This window comes from Charadrius vociferus, unplaced genomic scaffold, assembly GCF_000708025.1.
Source record: "Charadrius vociferus isolate BGI_N301 unplaced genomic scaffold, ASM70802v2 scaffold230, whole genome shotgun sequence".
NCBI lineage: Eukaryota > Metazoa > Chordata > Aves > Charadriiformes > Charadriidae > Charadrius > Charadrius vociferus.
Window position 1 is genome coordinate 1629061 of NW_009646500.1, and position 18779 is coordinate 1647839.

General features: G+C 38.8%; 1 protein-coding gene across 1 annotated transcript in view; it reads left to right on the forward strand.

Annotated features, from left to right (window-relative positions):
• The window catches only part of TBC1D32 (TBC1 domain family, member 32), a 94148-nt gene extending 93348 nt beyond the window's left edge, over positions 1-800 (forward strand). The window contains exon 32 of the mRNA XM_009883278.1: positions 681-800. Within this exon, the coding sequence (XP_009881580.1) occupies positions 681-800 (120 nt within the window). The remainder of the gene's footprint in view (positions 1-680) is intronic.
• Positions 801-18779: the final 17979 nt, after the last annotated feature.

An 18779-nucleotide genomic window follows, 5' to 3' on the forward strand; every position in this document is an offset into this window, starting at 1 on the left:
ATTCTCCCATTTTACCTAGACTCTTCTTCAGGATCCTGCTTTCTGCAGTGCATCCTCCCTCTCCCTCTAATATAGTAGCCACAAGAAGGAACATGGCCTGTTCGTTTCTTTTTCCTGAGGGTGTCTTCTTTTACTCTGTGTTTTGGAATTAGTAAGAATTAATCATTTGTGGTGATGCAGAACTGTTTATTCTGGTTTTATTTAAGCTCTTCGTAGCAATCTTTCTTTATCACTGATTTTAAAAATAAGTATCTGCTGTTACTCTCCTGGTTTTATTGAAAATCTAGTTGGATACAAAAGCCACACAAACAAACTTTTAGCATGCAGTGTAGCTGGTATAAAAATCTTTTAAAAGAATATTTTAGTACTTGGATTTGCCTTTTTAGAGCTTACTTTGTTCTTAAAAATCTTCATATGGCATGTTCTCCAAAAATGAGATGAACAATGTCCACCTGAAGAAATTATTTGTTACCAAGGCTGTAATTAGGAACAACTGTCTGGAAGCAGATATTACCAGTTCTTTATTTCTAAACAAAATGAAAGAAAATGTGTGTATTAAACATCCAGGCTGTGACAAGCAGAACAAAGTGAGCTATATTTAACAGCTAGAATTCTTCAAATTTGAGTCATGCGTATTTTTTTCTCTAGCTAATAAATGTTTTCTGTATGTATTTGTGCAGGAAGAAGCACTCCATGGATTTCGAGTGAGTGATTATTTAGAATACATGGAAAGCTTGGAGGCAATCTACAGACCTATGCTGCTGAAAGACATGAGGAACATAAGAGTGCAGAATACATAGATGAAGCAAACAAGCACTTTATTTGCCACTTTTGGTTACATCCTTTAAAAGGATGCTGATTGATTGAATCTCACTTAAAATAAGTCAGGCTGTGTAAATGTACGTACTATAAAATAAATAAGGAGACTTTTCAGAATATAGTTTTTGCAAAAGGACTTCATCTAAGTTTGGTGACCTAAAATAACACATTTTCCCAGACAGGCTTTACATGCAGCCTCATTTTCAGTTGGCAGAACTGAAGGATGCTGAAGTGTCTTCCATAGAACACGTCTTCCTTATAAAGCCTTGTACCTGTTCCCAAATCATTGCATTATTGTAATCTCCTTGTAGCACAATCCTAAAGCCTTCATATTTTGCTAGAGTCTGACAAAGTGATTTTTCTTAGAAACAACTGCTAGTGGGTGTTCATATGCTTGAAAAGTCAACAAATTAAGAACAAATTCCCTGTACGCAGCTGTTCTGACTTCGTGGATCAGATTGAGAAAATGGGGGGTTCAAATACATGCAATGAAAAAAGACTGAAATTCCTGTTGTGTTTTTTTTTTTTTTAAATGAAATAAATCATTTTATGTCACAAAACATCTATTTGTAACATACACTCTGTATGCATAAGTCAGTGAGAAGTCCTTGAGTGGCCTGCTTTTCGTATCTCTGGAATATGATAGTTTTTAAAGATTCTGGTTTCAGTAAGAGAGGAAGACTAATAAGAAGTGTCATCTGTGCTTGCCTTTAATCGTGAATGAAAAGCAAGACGTAAGGCTGCTAGATATTTTCTAACACCAGCAGTGTAGGGGAAACTTCAACATTGTTGAAGTTGGCTGAAATTCCCAAAGAGACCTGGTTTTCTTGAGGAGCGCTGCATCCCATTTGCTGTAAGGATAGGTTTTAAGTAATGGTCAGTGGGCAGCAGAGGAAACATTCTAGTGTTTTTCTTTTCCATATTATATTACTGTTAAGAAATAAAGATATATTTGTGCACCAATTAATAGCTGTGGGTTTTTAATCCAAATTTCAAAGCACCGGGCATGATGTTGAGTCAATAAATAATACTCAATTAGATGACAGCATATTCCTAAAACTAATACTACAGCCAGCTTGTCAAGAATTAATTAATAACTGTATTTTGATTGAAAATATGGCCAATAAAATGATAGTTATTGGCCAGCAGGAGGGCTTCCTTCAGTGTTTGCAAGTAACCGGAGGGTGAATGGAAAATGACAAAGTATCATCCTTTGGCCATTTAATGTTTTTCATACAGTCAAATCAGATCTGCATCAAAATTTCCAAAACAGAAAATATGAAGTAGAAATGTAACTTTCACAATGCCCACATAAGGTTAGATGTAAAGTAGACATTTAAGATGATAGCTGCAAAAATTTATAGTCACATGGAAAAAAAATCTAAAATTAGAACAGTTATTAAAATTTATTCTCCAATTTGTTATAATAATGTTTTGAAATGGCAGAGGAGAAACAGTGTGGTCTGTTTGGTATATCCTACCCGTCACCAGCCATGCTTCCTCTTGGAAACCGGAACACTTTTCTACTTCACTCACCCCCCCATAATATTTGTAGATTGCTTGTTCTTTTCATTTTGCAAGAGGCTTTTTTTCCCCTTACTTCTGTATTTTGTTGGCTTCTTCTGTTCAGGGCTTTTCATCTGTGCTTCCAGGTACTCTCAGTAGATGCAACAATTCCCATTTCTCACAATCTCCATTCTACTGTAGCTGCTTCATTCTCCACTACAAGACGCATTGTAGCGATGTGGACTTTCCTCTATTTCTTGTGTATTGCCTCACCAGTAGAACTTTATGGTTTGAAGCTGTCTCGTGAGTTGGCCAAATTCACTGTCTTGAGTATTGGGAAGGTTGAAAGAAGTCAGACGGTGAGATTACCTCAGCCTACAAGGCTTAGAGACTGGCGCGGAGCAAAACTTTTGGGAGCATTTCAGAGCAGTAGCATCCATCCCTGAAGACAGACACACTAGCCTGCTTTTTCTCCTGTGCTGCGCTGGGTGCAGAACTGGTGTTGCATGCTGGGCCACAGACTTCCCCTCAGAATAACAGTACTGATGTTTTATTTTATTCAGTCATCCATACAGGCAGTCCTGACTCCCTGTAGATCTCTAACTTTGGTCCGAAGGCTGGGTTTGTCTTTTTGTAATTATTTCACAGGTGGTGTCTTCTGACAATTCCCTCTGCTTTAAGCATGCTTTATAAATACCATCATTATATCATACCAGTCTACATCAACTACCCGAGTCTTGCATGCAGTGCTGCTTCTACGTTGCATTTTCTTCTTTGTGGGATTGTTGAAGGTTAACATCTGATACAGGGCATCTTCATGCTGTGGCAGATGGGAAGAAGCAGGTAAAGACATGTTCTGTTGAGGAATTTCCTAATATAATGGCTTCTTGAATATCCAAATTCAATACCTGACATACAGGTATCAGTATCAAGTTCTTAAACTGCTTTTTGAAAACACAATATTATCTTTGGCTTAGTCTTGGACAATAAACTGGTTCTCACCCCGAGATACTCATTTTCCCTGAATAAATTTGCATCAATAATTCTGCAGTTTCTTGAAATTTGTGCTGCCCCCTTCAACCACCCAGGGTTTCTAAAAGGCAAATACTGAACATATCTTTTTATTAGGAGATCTAGCCTTTCTTAGGATTTCAGTTTTGTTTCAGCCAAAGTAATAGTTGCACTAATTCCATTTAGAGTGAAATTCCCTGTTCCTGCAGTTACCTTTAAACAGGTTTTTTTTTGTTTTGGTAATTATTTTGCCTAGAAAGTTGGTAAATTGCCCTCTACCTTGTATTATCAGACTCTTCGTAACTTCATGTTTCCAATGACATTACTTCTTTATCAAATGAAGCAAGATTCAGCTTCCCTAGCAAGAAGTTACTTATCAACTGTATTCTTATAGATAGAAGTCTTTTTATTGTGAAGTGTAAGTAGCCAGCATGATTGCTCAAGTCCTTGCTGTAGCTAGTTTAATAACTAAGTAAAAATTCCCCAATTGCATCCTAATTATGTAGGCAACGTTACCAGGTGATGCTACATAGCGAAAGTTAAGCATTAAGAAATTCTTTATTTGGTTAAAGAAGTAGGGAAAATACTATGTTTTATCAACACCTGCAATAACATCTTTACAGAATGTCTGGAATCTCAAAATATTTTGATTAGATTTGTGATATAATAAATGTTTTAGAAATTCAACAGAAACCACAAATGTTGAATTTAGACTTGTCCAATATCATTGCCACATTCCCGTGAGACAAACTAAACATTACTGCAAAGATCTTGAAAAATAACTTCACTAGATAAAATGAATGTGTGAGCACATACACAAATTCAAATTATAAAATACATTAGAACCTGCAGTGAAATTTCTGTAATTATATGCAACCTAAGAGTGAGCAGTACTGACAAAGGCTTTGCCACTAATTTCTGTTTTCCTGACTCTGCGTTTCCTAAGTTCATGGGTTTAGCTTTTTTCCCTGTCTAGAAAAAAAAAAGTTTTAAATATATTTGGACTTTTGTGAACTGTGTTGGCTTACCTACATTAATAAAAGAGGCCGGCAAGTACGAGGGAAGAATTATGACACCTGATGGAACCAAGTATTTGCCTGACACCAGGGTCAAAGAATGCTAAGACTCCCATAAAATCTGTTCTTTTAATCTGAATAGCAGTCTCTTTTTTTAAAAAAAAAATTACTTTGTGGGCATATATCTCAAAATAACCAATGACAAAATATCCAAATGACAAATAACACTAGAACACTAATATATATGTGTTTCTGGAAATTCTATACATATTTAAAGAGACCACGGTTGATTAAGCTGTCAATTATGAAGTCATCAGTTCCTTTATCAGCAGCAGATATTTGTCAGGGAAATTAGGTCTCGTGCTAGGCATTCGAGTAACCCAGGGACTCTTACCATCTAAATAGCTGCCACTTTGTATTCCTCATTCCCCGACAAAGAATAGAGAGGCACTGCAGACCTGACCCTTAATATCAATGGCTTTCATCAGTACAGCATCAAATCAATGCAAAGAGGTCCAGTACACAATAATCAGGAAGATGAGTCGAATATAAATATAAAGCAAACAGCCTGACTACCAAGTGCTGCTACTGGCAAAAGCGCTTTCTGCATTGCCTCCAGCAATCCAATGAGCTGAGTTTCCCCAGCCGCAAAACAGCTACTATTTCATACAGTCAGTGTAGGTGCTGAGATGATTAATTGAAGAATATCTGTAAAACATTTAGTGCATGAAAATTCTATGTAAATGCTAAATCTTAATACCTAATAATAATATAAAATTTCATTATGCCCTATGACAGAAACGGGACATTGATACATGCAGACTGAAACAGAGCTTGAAGTGATGGTAGTCAGGGAAACCAATGGCATCATCTTTGGATCAATGACAGTCTAAAAACAAATGACCATTTTAGGAACAGACATCTGAAGAGATGCTCACATGCTATATTGCCCCTGGTTTGAACACTCCCTCATCCAGCCTTGCTGGCTGATATATAAACTTCTCCCTTTATTCAGGGCCCCATTTTCTTTCAGAGAACTCAACTCTACTGAGATGTAGACATTTTCTATCTCTAAATCTGTTTGTATTTTTCTGGTGCCTGTTCCAGCTTCTTTTTCTCTGATTTCCATTTTGATTTTATTTACCCCCCTCAGGCTTTTTCTCTCTTATTTTCAGCTGTCTCATTGTTCCCAATCTCTAATGACAGTCTAAGCACTAGAGGATAGGAAATGTTTTCTTGCTTGTACCTAAAATGTGTAACTAAGCATATTTTAAAATAAACATAATGGGACAAAAAAAAAAAAAAAAAGGAAACACTAGATAAACCCCCAACTTGGAAAAATGGGGAAGCCAGTTGTAGGAAGACACTACCCCCCAGATAAGCTGTCAGCAGTCCTGCCCAGTCTCCTGCTGCAGGGAGATATGCACTGCTGCCTCTGCCTGTCTGTCACATCCCCCTAACCATCATCTGTGATGTCATGCTGCATAGAAACAGCTGTGTTATCCCTGAAAGACATGCAGTTTCCAGGCCACCTCCTTCAGCAGCATTTGCAGCATCACTCAGCCTTTTGGGATAAAATCAGTAATCTACAAAAAATATTTTTCACCTCTTCATGTCTGCCATGTTGCCTTTTGCCAAGTTATTTTACTTCTGTAAACTTTTGAGTATCTATCTAAGAAAATTCAAGTAACACTTACTAGCTTTTGTGCATGATGCGAGGGCTGAAGCACCTCTCCTATGAGGAGAGGCCGAGAGAGTTGGGACTGTTCAGCCTGGAGAAGAGAAGGCTCCGGGGAGATCTTATTGCGGCCTTCCAGTACCTAAAGGGGGCCTACAGGAGAGCTGGGGAAGGACTTTTTACTAGGGCATGTAGTGATAGGATGAGGAGGAATGGCTACAAACTGGAAGAGGTCAGGTTTAGATTAAACATTAGGAAGAAGTTTTTCACTTTGAGGGTGGTGAGGCACTGGAACATGTTGCCCAGAGAGGTTGTTGAGGCCCCATCCCTGGAGGTGTTCAAGGCCAGGCTGGATGTGACCTTGGGCAACCTGGTCTAGTGGGAGGTGTCCCTGCCCATGGCAGGGGGGTTGGAACTCGATGATCTTCAAGGTCCTTTCCAACCTAAACCATTCTATGGTTCTATGATTCTATGAAACTACAGTTCTACTGGTGGAAACAGTAACAGTTTCCCCATTACCATATATAGCATTCATGCAACAAGAGAAATACTTTTTACTGAAGGTAAAAGAAAAAAACAAAAACAAAAACAAAACCCTTTAGATCTGGTAGGAGAAAATAGATCAAATTTAAATAGTTACACTCTAAACTCTGTTTTCCATAGTTTTAAGATGTCCACCTCGAACAGTCCCTAGGTCAACAGATAAAGAGTCTCAGCTTCTCTAAACCATTTTGTGTTGTCTTAAAGTAACTTCTAGATAATCCATAGCAATATTCCAGTGATTTGGAAAGGTGCTAAGTTTGAGTAACATTAACAGATCCCAGTAAATAGACTGAATTTCAGTATAACGTTATCATTAATGACAAGAGATCACAGTACAGAATAATAGAAGAAGCACTGCTAAGTTGGCATTCAGAAGAAAGAAAATGTCAGACTACAGGCAAAGCTGCGGTGTCGTATCACCCACAGTAGCGACACAATGCCAATCTCTTTGCATTTCATTACCTCCAGCATGAGAATCATCCCTTATTGCTTGTCCAGGTAGTAGTGAACATGCCCTCGGTTCAATCATTTGCATTTTTGATACAGGGGTGATGGCAAGAAATTTGGCAAGAAGAATGCACCGTTAGAGTTTTAGGATGTGTCCTCTGTCCCTACTAAGAGCAACACTCAGATTACAGCAGGTCCCTCACTCACTAGTGAGTTGGAGCAGCAGCTTCCCAGGGAATGAAACTAGGAGTCTGTCAACGTTTGAGAAAAAAAGGTACATTATTGGACATCATTACTAAAAATCAAGCACTGAAAGCCATTACTTTAGGCTGCATTTCCTAAGGAAACGGGCAGGTTCATCAGCCTTATCCGCACATGAGGGCAAGGACATGTAACAGGACTTGCACCAGCAGGAACTGCAACAAAACCAGTGATGTAGGAGAAATTATAACACCCACTCTCAGAACATTTCCAGATTACCACAAAACTGATGGACAGGTAAATAAGGACTGAGATAAGGAAGTGATGGAGATTGATCTGGGTCAGTTGGTGAAGCAGAGTAATTAGAATGCACGCATTTTAGTACAGCCAACTCCCAGGTCATATATCTGCACAGGGGGCCAAAAATGTTTACAACATGAAGGAGTTTCTTATGAAAGAACAGTGACAATGACAAGTAAGTTCTCTATCCAAAAGAATTCCACACTGTCACAATAGAGAAACGTATGAGTCGTGGCTAAGAAAGAAATCCTAATTTATAAATAAAGAGACTGTTTCCTCTATTTATAACATCATGGACTATTAAAGAAATACTGTCCTATCCATTCCCAAAACTTCCAGAAAGCATGTGTAAAAATTAGAACTGTCATACAGTTAGGGATCTATGAGGCATAATATAGTCAGTGTATTTGAGAGAAGATTGTCTGAAGATGATTTGCTTGCTGTCTGTGATTGCCTATGTGGAGAAGAGGTTTCTGGTAATTTCTTTTTAATCTAGCCAAACATCTTCCTCCCACGCCACAAAGAAGAAAAGCACGTTGCCAAGAATCTGTGAGATCTAGGAAACAGAGCTATGGAAACAGACTGAAAGAGGTTGTCATTTTACAATGAAGATAACTGTCCAGTAGAACAAAGTTATTTTAAGATAATAAATCACCACATCGATATTTTCAGTTAAGATCTGATTTTTTGAGATACATGCTATTCTAGAACACATGCCATTCTAAAATATATAATTCATTCAAAGTTCCACAGCCCAAGTTATACAGTTATATAACTCTGTGATATCTGACCTTTCTGTCCCTAATATATCTTAAAAATAAATAAATAAATTCAGTTAACGTCAATGGGATATGATCTCTTCCAGTTCTTTTTGATGCATTTTAGGCAAATCATAACAAACAAATCCCAAACAAAGCCAACACCAGGAGTTAGAGATGCACAAATCTGAGGTAGAAGAGCAAAAAATTTATATAAAGAATTTAAGAATAGTTGGTAATGACAGCACACATTTTTCCTTTCAAATTATAATATATACCTATATACCACATTGGACTAGAACTGAAGATACACTTTCAACTAGTTTGAGCAGACAGAAAATCAAAACTTGTTTGGAGCATAACATTATATTTGTGTTAGAAGGAGTAACTAGCAATTATTTCCTGTAAGGAAGTCATTTGGAGAGCTGCAATGTTTGTACTGTTTCTGTAAATCAGTGGAGTATATTCAGGACACCTCTTCTGGTATTTTATTAACTGATCACACATAAGTAGACAGAGGTAGAACTCCTACTTCAAAGCTAGATTATTCAACCTAGTTTCCAATCTTTTAAAATGCTATTTCTAGATACACAGACCATGTCCTTTCAGATTTAACTTTTGTTCAAAATCGAAGCTAAAGCAGAAAAAATCTTTTAAATTCAGATCATGAATAAGGCATGTCGTGGTTTATGCTGAACCAACCATTGGGCAAGCTACAAGTGCTGCCCCCTACCCCTCTTCAAAGAGAGAGGCAGAGGAGGGAAAAAGAGATTTATGAATTTAGAAGGAACTAAACTACTTTAAAAAATATTAATAATAAAATAAAAGGAAAATAATGAAATAGACACAGAAGTGTATCAAGCTCCCAGGATGACAATCACGTCACCAGCTGGCACTGGGGAAGTCCCAGACTGGACTCAGTGACAGGCAGGAACTGAATTCTGGATCTGGATTCAGGTTTGGTATCAAAGACAGACGAACAGACAGAGTCCTCCTCGGACACAGGACATTGAAGAAAGAGGGCTGACCCTTTGATCCCTCAGCTTTTATACTGCGCATGAGGCAGATGGGATGGAATACCCTGTTGGTCAGTTTGGGGTCACCTGTCCTGTCCGCTCCTCCCCACAGGTGGGACCCCGCTACGCTTTTCCTCTTCCGACCCTCCAACGGGGCAAGTAACAAAGTGAGCTGCCCTTGGCTGTTATAGAAATAAGTATAAGCAAGAGCCTCTCTGCACACCATGTCTGGGCATCAACTGTAAACATTTGTCTTATCACTCTGAGAGCGAACAGTGTCTGCACAATATGCTGTTAATTTCAGTAGTTAGAAGAGGCTCAGCTAAAAAGTAAAGTTACAGAACAAAACTGGTCCTGTTTTACCTCAAACCAGGACAAAGCACCATATTTATTACTTCACCTAACAAGAGCTGGTTCAAAAAGTTTTGTATACTCAGCAGAGTATCAGGAACAAAACCTTCCCTGTTCCTCTGATACCAAACTACTAGTAAATTAAAAGCCCCACAGCTCCAGAGTACAATGCTCTTTGATTCTGTTTCATCACAAAAAAAAAAAAAAAAAGGTTCTTAAAACTTAACATACAAATGCAGTGGTGCATAGGGAGGCATCAACATGGTTTGAAAAATTAGTTTAGATGAGGTTAAATTGGGAACTGACACTTGACTAATATTTCATCAGGTCAGTTTCCTGCTCAGAAATAGAATGAGACAAGGAGAATACATGAAATTCACTCAGAATATTGAATGGGGAAAGCAGGCATTTTTATGGTAGATTTTTAAAGAAACAAACACAAGAAAACCAAAAACTCCAAGGGAAATTAACCATTTGAAAGAAATCAGTGTTTGCTCTCTCAAAGGATTTCATCTGCTCTAGGTATTTCTTGTGCTCTAACTCGAAGCCTATGATGGTATGAGATTCGATCATGATGCGGGAATTACTTGCTTTTAAAATGGACTTAAACTGTAAAGCTTTGCTTTAAATTAATACAGGCATTCATAAGCCAATTTACAACAATCCATTTACACTGCAGGATTCCTTTGCACCATGGCTACACGTAAGCACACTGCTGAAAGAAAGCAATATTCCTAATAAAACCAGGACGCTGAGGGGCTCACCATGTTGACAAAATGAAAATTAATTGAATGGGGAAGCAACCCCATAACAAAATCCATTTGTCAGCTGCTGTCTAGAGTAGAAGATGGAATTTCAAGCAAATCAGTGAAAGTGATGAAGAAAAGTCATTATGCCCATTTTGTCATTTGCATTCATCTATTGGAACTTCCCTCTCCTCCAAATTCTTGATGGTTTAGATAAGGTACATTTTCTGGAGTTATCAGGACTACCTCCTGCAGCACAATTTTCACTTAGAAGGCAAATTACAAATATTTTTTTCAGATCAACCTTTTTTTGATTTGTAAAGCCCACTGTTGTGAACAATGCCGTATGCTGTCACAATTTGTGCCATGGACCTTCTAGATAAGGCTTTTGGGTCCAAAAGAACTTATTCCTCATTTTGATTCAGGATAGTGCTTAGTTATAATGTTATTTTTCTCCAGCTCTAAATCAACAAAGCAAAGCCTCCTGCTAGAAAATAGGAAACCAAGGTTTGGAACAAATACAATTTTGGCAAGGAATTCCTTCTGAGGGAAATTATAGACCCATGAAGCCAGTTAGACCATCTGTCTAAATCACTTTGGAGTCATTCAGATACTCGTAGGAAATTCATTTTGTACAGATCCTGAAGGTGAGGGTAAAAACATGGTCTCTAGATACTTCAACCCTTTCAGACTCCCATGAAAATTAAATTTAATGAATTTTCAACTAAATCACTTGGAGCCAAACAACTATCTCTCTTACAGAAACTAATTTTATATGCTGAATAATTTCCTTCACCTTCAACACGCAGTAGACTTGAAGCTTCCAAAACGTCCTGCACTGCAAGAGTGGGAGAATCTCAGTGTAGCACTGTTCTGGGTTTATTCTGCAACGCTGCTGCAGACTACCACTACGGCTATTCTTACTGCCAGCTGCTTTTCTTCTGTGAGGCTAGAGTTTCAAACAGCTATTGACAACATCATACGACACTGACACGCTATGCTGAGGAAAACAGGATCATCTTCCACCTGCAAGCTGCCAGCTCATTCTCTATTGTGAATAATAATGGAAATGTTTGCCGCAGCAAAATTTTGACATCAGATTTCATCAAATGTTTTCCAAAAGCACATTCTTTTCAGAGAGGGAAACCCTCTTAAATGTCTCCCATAAAAATAGCCCCTCTCTCCATCAGCACTGCCCCTCAAAATAAAAAGGAATTATTTAAAACACTCCTTGGAGAAAAAGGGTAATAAAGACCAACAACGTGATGCCTTCTATAATGTCTGCTCTTACATTAAGTACTCCCACCACTTGCATGACTCTGATTCTTACCAGATCTGTCCACTAGCTGATTTATATCATGAAAGCAGCAGAAGGACATCTTATTTTGTGGAGGTTATTTTCTAGATGCTTGGATGAGGAGTGGGAGCCCCATCAGGGTTGGAAGCTGAACCTGCAGCTTAAGTCATAGTTCACACATGGAAAAATCTCTCCTCCACTTAGTACATTCACAGTTAAACTTTCATTTGTTACAGTAGAAAAGATGAAACTGTCAAAACTCCAGTGTAAGAATAGTTTGTTTTACCCCCACATAACCATATTCCTACTACAAATTTTAGCTATTGAAGAAGAAGTTTGAAAGATTTAAAGAAATACATTAACATACTCTATGGTATAGCATGGACTGGACTGTAAGCAGCCAGTTTGACTTGACTTTAAAGAGCAGAGCAGGTAAACGTCAGAATCTTGTCTTCCAAATGAGCCTTTCAGAAGATATGAATGGGCAATAAAGTAGAAAAAGCCAAATGTTCTTTCCTGTTCTAACCAAGAAAAAAATCTCAGCACCTACAGCACGGACATTGTTTTCCTTTGGGAAAATCCCAGCTGAGACCCACAGTAAATATTCTTTGGCACATAGCTTTTAGTTCAGCTTGCTGATTAAACAGTCCTTTCCTCCAATATCTACCACAGTTGCCAGTGTCTATCCCTAAGGTCGTTGTATACTCATCACTTCCACTTTTTTAAAAAACAATAGCAAAGCTATAAAATGACTGCAATAAGATATGGAATTCCTTTTAAACAGTTTGTGATCTTCATGCAGAAGGGTACACTTGAACCGGTAAAGGAGTACTTGAACCATTACTTGTAAATTCCAGGTTGATGACAACACAATCAACTCACGATGATTTTGGGGTGTCACAATGTGTGTTGTGGATCAGCCAAGTCTGGCCTTTCTTCATCTTCCCTGACTGCAGCCACAGACTCCTTGCACATGCCTTTGCTCAGCCTGCTGCTGCTTTCAAGTTGTCACAGTTCCTAACAGAAATCTATCTGAAAGCTTGTCCTGAAGGGAATGCTCTAAATATAGTCTCTAATTGAGTGCTAGTTACTTAAAAGCATGAGCAATATGGGAAACTTCACATATATGTCTTCAAAGGTCTTTTGTCAGCGGACACTCAAGACAAAGAGTTGCATTTCGTTCCTGGCTCCGTATCCCTCCTCATGGGCAATGGTATGCAAATCACAATTTCTCCATGCTACAGATCCACAACTGTACAACATGGAGAATAATACTTGGTCCCTCTCTACCTTAGTCCCTGAAAGACCTTCTGAAAAGAGCCTCCTCCTTAGTATTTGTATTAGCAGTTTCTATTGCAATTTCAAAACATTTCAGGACACTGGACAGGAAGGTATGAAGAATTCCTTGATTTATAGTAACAGTCTCATGCTTTATGTTTATGAAAAAGTCAAAGTCACCAAAAAAATATGCTGCTCACAAAGGCCAAAGGACCTAGCTGCACTTTATCACTTTAGAAAAACATGCCACTCTGCCATGTAGTAGAGGCCAATGTTGACATATCTTTGTTTTATTTAATCCTAGTGATAATTTTACTGAGGTCAGGTTAGGCTATTAGTAAATTCAACTTCAAAACTTTCATCTGTGAATTCAGAAAGCCATGCTAAGACTTGCTAAATCTTTTCTGCAAAAAGATAGATTGAGGAAATTAGGCTAGATATGATGGTTAAGTTAATATGTATCTTTAGAGTTATTTAATTTGGCCAAAGAAATTAAAGCTTTAGGCGTTCTGCTTGCAAAGAAAATCTTAGAATTATAAGACCAGCAAACAAGTCAAGGCAGTCCATTGAAAACAAGCTTGGAAAAGTACATACTTTTTTCTGTTGGCCTCAGACTAACATTATATTAAGATACAGGGTTAAAGAGACTTCTTTTGAGAGTACTCTTGCTTTTATTAGTTCCAGAGCAACTGATCTGTTAAGATCCCAGGCTTTCTTCTGACAGATCTGAGTGTTGGGTAAAGTTTCTATCCAGGTGTCAATAGGGAGAGTGAGAGCTTATAAAATTCATCAGAAGTTTTAGCAAACATACTGTGATCATTTGTGAGGTGACTCTGCAGTTTGATAGATTGCAATTATTATCAGTTAAATGTTCAATTCTTTCCACAAAGTAATCAGCCAACAAAGATTAGCTCATTATGCAAATGCAGACAGTGAACGCTGTGCGCACAGTGGTGTAGCAAAGATCCTGCTCTGGCAGCAAGCTACTTAAAGTACAGAGAGAAACCAGAATTTAAAACAGTAAATGTAATAATAAAAAACAATTAGAGGGAGTGTAAACATTAGGTTTGAGACTAAGAAATTAGAAAAGAAATAACTAACAAATTAGTATGCCAGCATGGAGTTGGAAAGCAAGGCCCTTCATAAAATAATCAGAGCACAACAGAGACCATCTGAATTTAAAATTGCAGTTCCAATGGATATGAAAGTATCATCCGCTTGCAATAAAAATCAGCCCCAAGGGGTCTATGAAATGAACAGAGCTCTCACCCTCCTGTAGAACGGTGTCTTCTGTGCAATGCTGTCCTGTGTTTACACAGCTGACAATTTCTTGACAGGACCATTTTGTTAAAAATGACACTGTATTGGCCTCAGGCAGCTCTTTTGAAACATCTTATAGTGGCAGGTATTTTAAAAACCCTGCTTGGCTTACCTGAGATCAAACTCTTCCCACCTGCCCCACCTGGCTGCTCTGGAAGTGCTGGCAACCTCATCAGAAGCAAATAAGAAAGTACTCATCTTGTAACGCCTGACAAGTTGCCCAGGCTGTAAGCTAACAAGGCACAGCTCATTCCAGGTTGGGAAGCCTTTTAGAGACATGAATGCCCATGTGGCCATGCTGCATCCATACAGTGTCCATACAACTTCCAGGCAAGAGGGATCAGCTTTGAGTTAGCACATAATTGCACATCATGTCACCTAGCCAGTTCCAACCCCACTGAGAAACTGCAAGCTTTAAACAGCTTCTTATTATATGGAAGTGCTTAAATAGTTCCAAGTTTTTCAATAAAAAAAACCAATTAAAAAATATAAACTAGAAGTCTACACATTTTTTTAGATAAAGGTATTCCACCAGCACTACAACTGATAAATCCTAGAAACAAGCTTAAAGAAACATACTTGTTTCAAAGTTTGAGGCACTTAATACTTGGCATCTAATTCAAATTGCCATAGGTACTTAGATCCTTCTAAAGATGTTTTTCACAGCTTTAGAAGGATCTAAGGCTTTTAAACTTGTGTTTGGATGTTCCGCTGCAAACCGTGGGGGTGTGTCCTAAGAATTTGCTCAATTTCTTTCAAATATTTTGGTCATTCGTTGTCAGTCTCAGGCACATCATTGATACATTACTGTTCAATATACAGCTGCAAATAGTTCACTACTTTTCAGGCTTTATTCACAAGGAACCAATAATCTATTTCAACTGCTTTTTGCAAAGCAGAAAACAGTAATGGATTTTAATTAGCCACATACAGTAAGAAAACATTCGTTCAGGAGACTACTTTCTTTCTGACTATTTTCAAATGGTGACTAACCCCATCTCCTCACCCTGCTTTGCTGTGACTCTGCAAGAGCCATTTATTTCTTTGTGAATAGAGAACACTTTAGAGAAAATCTGTTCTGAAAAGCAGCAATGCAGCACTTCACCTGGTCTAGAGATGAAAGACACAATAGCTCATAAGCAGCATAGGTGATTCATCAAAGAGAAGAATTTTAGACTGGAAAAAAAATTAACACCTCTCACCTACAAAAAGTAGGGATTAAGCCCATGCCCAATTTGATAGGGAATGTTTTTCTTGCTGTATGTTAGACTAAAAGCAAAACACCAGTCAGAACCTGGTATAGATGAGGTGTTTGCAAAAGAGGAATTAAGAAGAATGAATCACAAATTATCTTGGGTTCTCAAATTTCCTGGTGAAAACCAAAAGTTCATTGGAAAGGGAAGGAGTGAAAGAAAAAAAACAAATGAAAAAGCCCTCAAACGACCAAGAATAAAAAAAAAAAAGGAATAGAAAGTGATTTTTTCTGTTCCACACATCAGTTTAATGCTAGTAGGAGAATGATATTTATAGTTTACGATTTTGATGATATTATAATACAGGTAATTTCCTACAATACCAAAAGAATTAGGACCCAACTACCTATGAATCTTTGGGTTAATCTGCCTTTGATATTGTAAAAATCACTGTTGATCTCTGATCTAACTCCGCAGAAACCTCAGCCTCTGAAATTTGGAGATCTCCAAATCAAATCTGGTTCTTCTAGATTTACTAAAACTCTAAAATTTACACCTGGCTGTTCCATAAATCCTAAATCTGTACCACATAAGAGTTGATTCTTGGGTGTAATCCTGGCCTGCCTGCCTGTGCACAAAAGAGGCCAGTAAAAGATATTTATACCAGCTACCACCACGGCATGTATAACATTACTAATGAAACTCTAAGGGCCTGTTTTTTCACAACCTAAGGCCACTGATAACACTCCTCCTGTGTTCACTTTGATCACTTTTTCAACTTTACCTCTTTTTCCATATTGCTTGTGGATATGACACCGATCCTTGTTTGTATTGTTTCAGTTTCCCTCAAGCTCAGTTTGCCCATAACACCAGGGCTGCTGCAGGCTCATGAATACCTGTAGTTTAAAGCAGTAGAGATTAATTCATCACAGGCCGGAGTTCTCCGACAGAAGCTTTATAAGTAATGACCCACCCAAAATTATATTAGCACTTAGTTAAACACTTACTTGAGTAGCATTTCTATGTATCCTTTTTCTGCTTAATCTCCAGAAGCCAGGCAGGAGCGTGCGGAGCTGTGGGCTGTGTGAGGCCCCAATTTGTAAGGGGCTCCATGACAGCATATACCGCTTCCAACATGGCTTCAACCCTGCTGAGTTTCCAGCAGATCACTTGAAACAGAAAAGTCCTTAGGTTTTATATAAAATGTCTTTCCAAATTTTTTGCCAAAACTGAACTCAGCATTTTGCATTCAAAGCTAATATTTTAAAAATTGAAAAGCGGTAGGGAAGGCACTCCAGCAGCCTGCCATGGAAACCACACCAAGAACAAAGCAGTGACAATATTTTGGCCATCCCTTCCAGGTACTCGTAAAAATGAATACTACGGTTTCTTTCTGCCTGCTTTTCCCTCCCTTCTTCTACAGCATATGCTAAAAGTTCTTGTTTTCATTTTCTTTTTCGTTCCTTCCAACACCCCTTCTGTGTGTGTGTACGGGCCGCAGGTGCCCAGGTGCGGGCAGGGGGCTGCAGGGCGGCCTCTGTGAGGAGTGGCCGGGGCTGCCCTGTGCTGGACATGGCCGCTTCCAGCCGGCCCCAACAGCCCCACTGCAGAGCCCAGCTCAGTCCCACAGCCACCATGGCGGCGCCTCAGGGGACGGGTGCGTAAGGAAGGGCACAACACTGCCCGGGAACACTGTGTGAGGGGAAACTCATCAGTCATGGTGGGAAGAGGTAGAGGAGTCAGGAACGCAGGAGGGAAGCTGAGCCAGGGAAGAAGGGGGGTAAGGGGGAAAGGTGTTTTAGTTTTGCCTTTTTTTTCTCACCATCCTACTCTATTTTTAACTGGCAATAAATTAAATTAATTTTCCTCAAGTCGGGTCCATTTTGCCCATGACAGCAATTGGTGAGCGATCTCCCTGCCTTTCTCTTCCACCCATGAGCTTTTTCATTGTATTTCCCCGCCCTGTCCCATTGAGGAGGAGGAATGAGAGAGCAGGCAGGTGGGGTTTGGCAGCTGGCCAAGGTCAACCCACCACAATGTGTTTTTTTTCTGATATGGCTAACCACCTTCTCCCCATACTTTAGGAGGAAATCAAATACCTACTTTGTCTTTAATTGTTACAGCTTCTTTTCTTTTCTTCCACCCAGGAAAACGAACAACTATTTCTGGCTCTTTACCCATTTTTATAACACTGGAGTAAATAATGTAACTGTTTTTCAAAAAAAAAAAAACCCCAAACCAACAGATAACATTTACCTCGTTCCCATCCTTTCATATGGTTACTTTCCCGGTATACTAGTGAATCGTGTGATACAACTTTCACCAATTTTGCAGCATCAATGGGCAAACTATAGCTATGTTCAGCTTATGACAACATAATAATTCAACTGAGGAAAATCTCTTTTATTCTATCCTACTTGAAAGGGTAAACCAAATTATAATATGTGATCAGCTGAACAGATCACAGAATCACAGAATGGTCAGGGTTAGAAGGGACCTCTGGAGATCATCTAGTCCAACCCCCCCGTCAGAGCAGGGTCACCTACAGCAGGTTGCACAGGACTGTGTCCAGGCGGGTTTTGAATATCTCCAGATAAGGAGACTCCACCACCTCTCTGGGCAGCCTGTTCCAGTGCTCTGTCACCTTCAAAGTAAAGAAGTTTTTCCTCATGTTGTGAGGGAATTTCCTGTGTTCCTGTTTGTGCCCATTGCTCCTTGTCCGGCCACTGGGCACCACTGAAGAGAGTCTGGCCCCATCTTCTTGACACCCACCCTTTAGATATTTATAAGCATTGATGATTTGCCACAGTGTCTATATTGAGGGCATTATTTCCAAATCTAGAGAGAAAAAAAATATCTATGACAGTGTATACAGACTGAAATTTTGAACCCTGAAGCCCATCCCGAAGTCCTGTTACATTCAGGTTTAATACTCAGTCCTCAAAGGTATATAACCAAACTAATTGATCAAAATGTAATCAACCAAACCTTAACTGAATACCCAGATAAAATTTACTTTAGTGATGATACTTGCATGTATATTAGTAGAGTAGAGGAGATCAGACTGATCAATTCTGCATGCTCATTTCTGAGGTATGGTAACAGCGAACCCAGTGATTTGTCTTGCAGACTTGCAAAAACAATCTAAAGACACTTATATAATGAGTTACTGTCAATTTTCACAGGCTGATACACAATTCTATTCATGATTAAGCTACCTGAACCCTGCACACAGTGCTTAGCAAAAGATTTAGCCGACATTTGCTGTTTTGCCTTACCATATTTCACAATATAGAGTT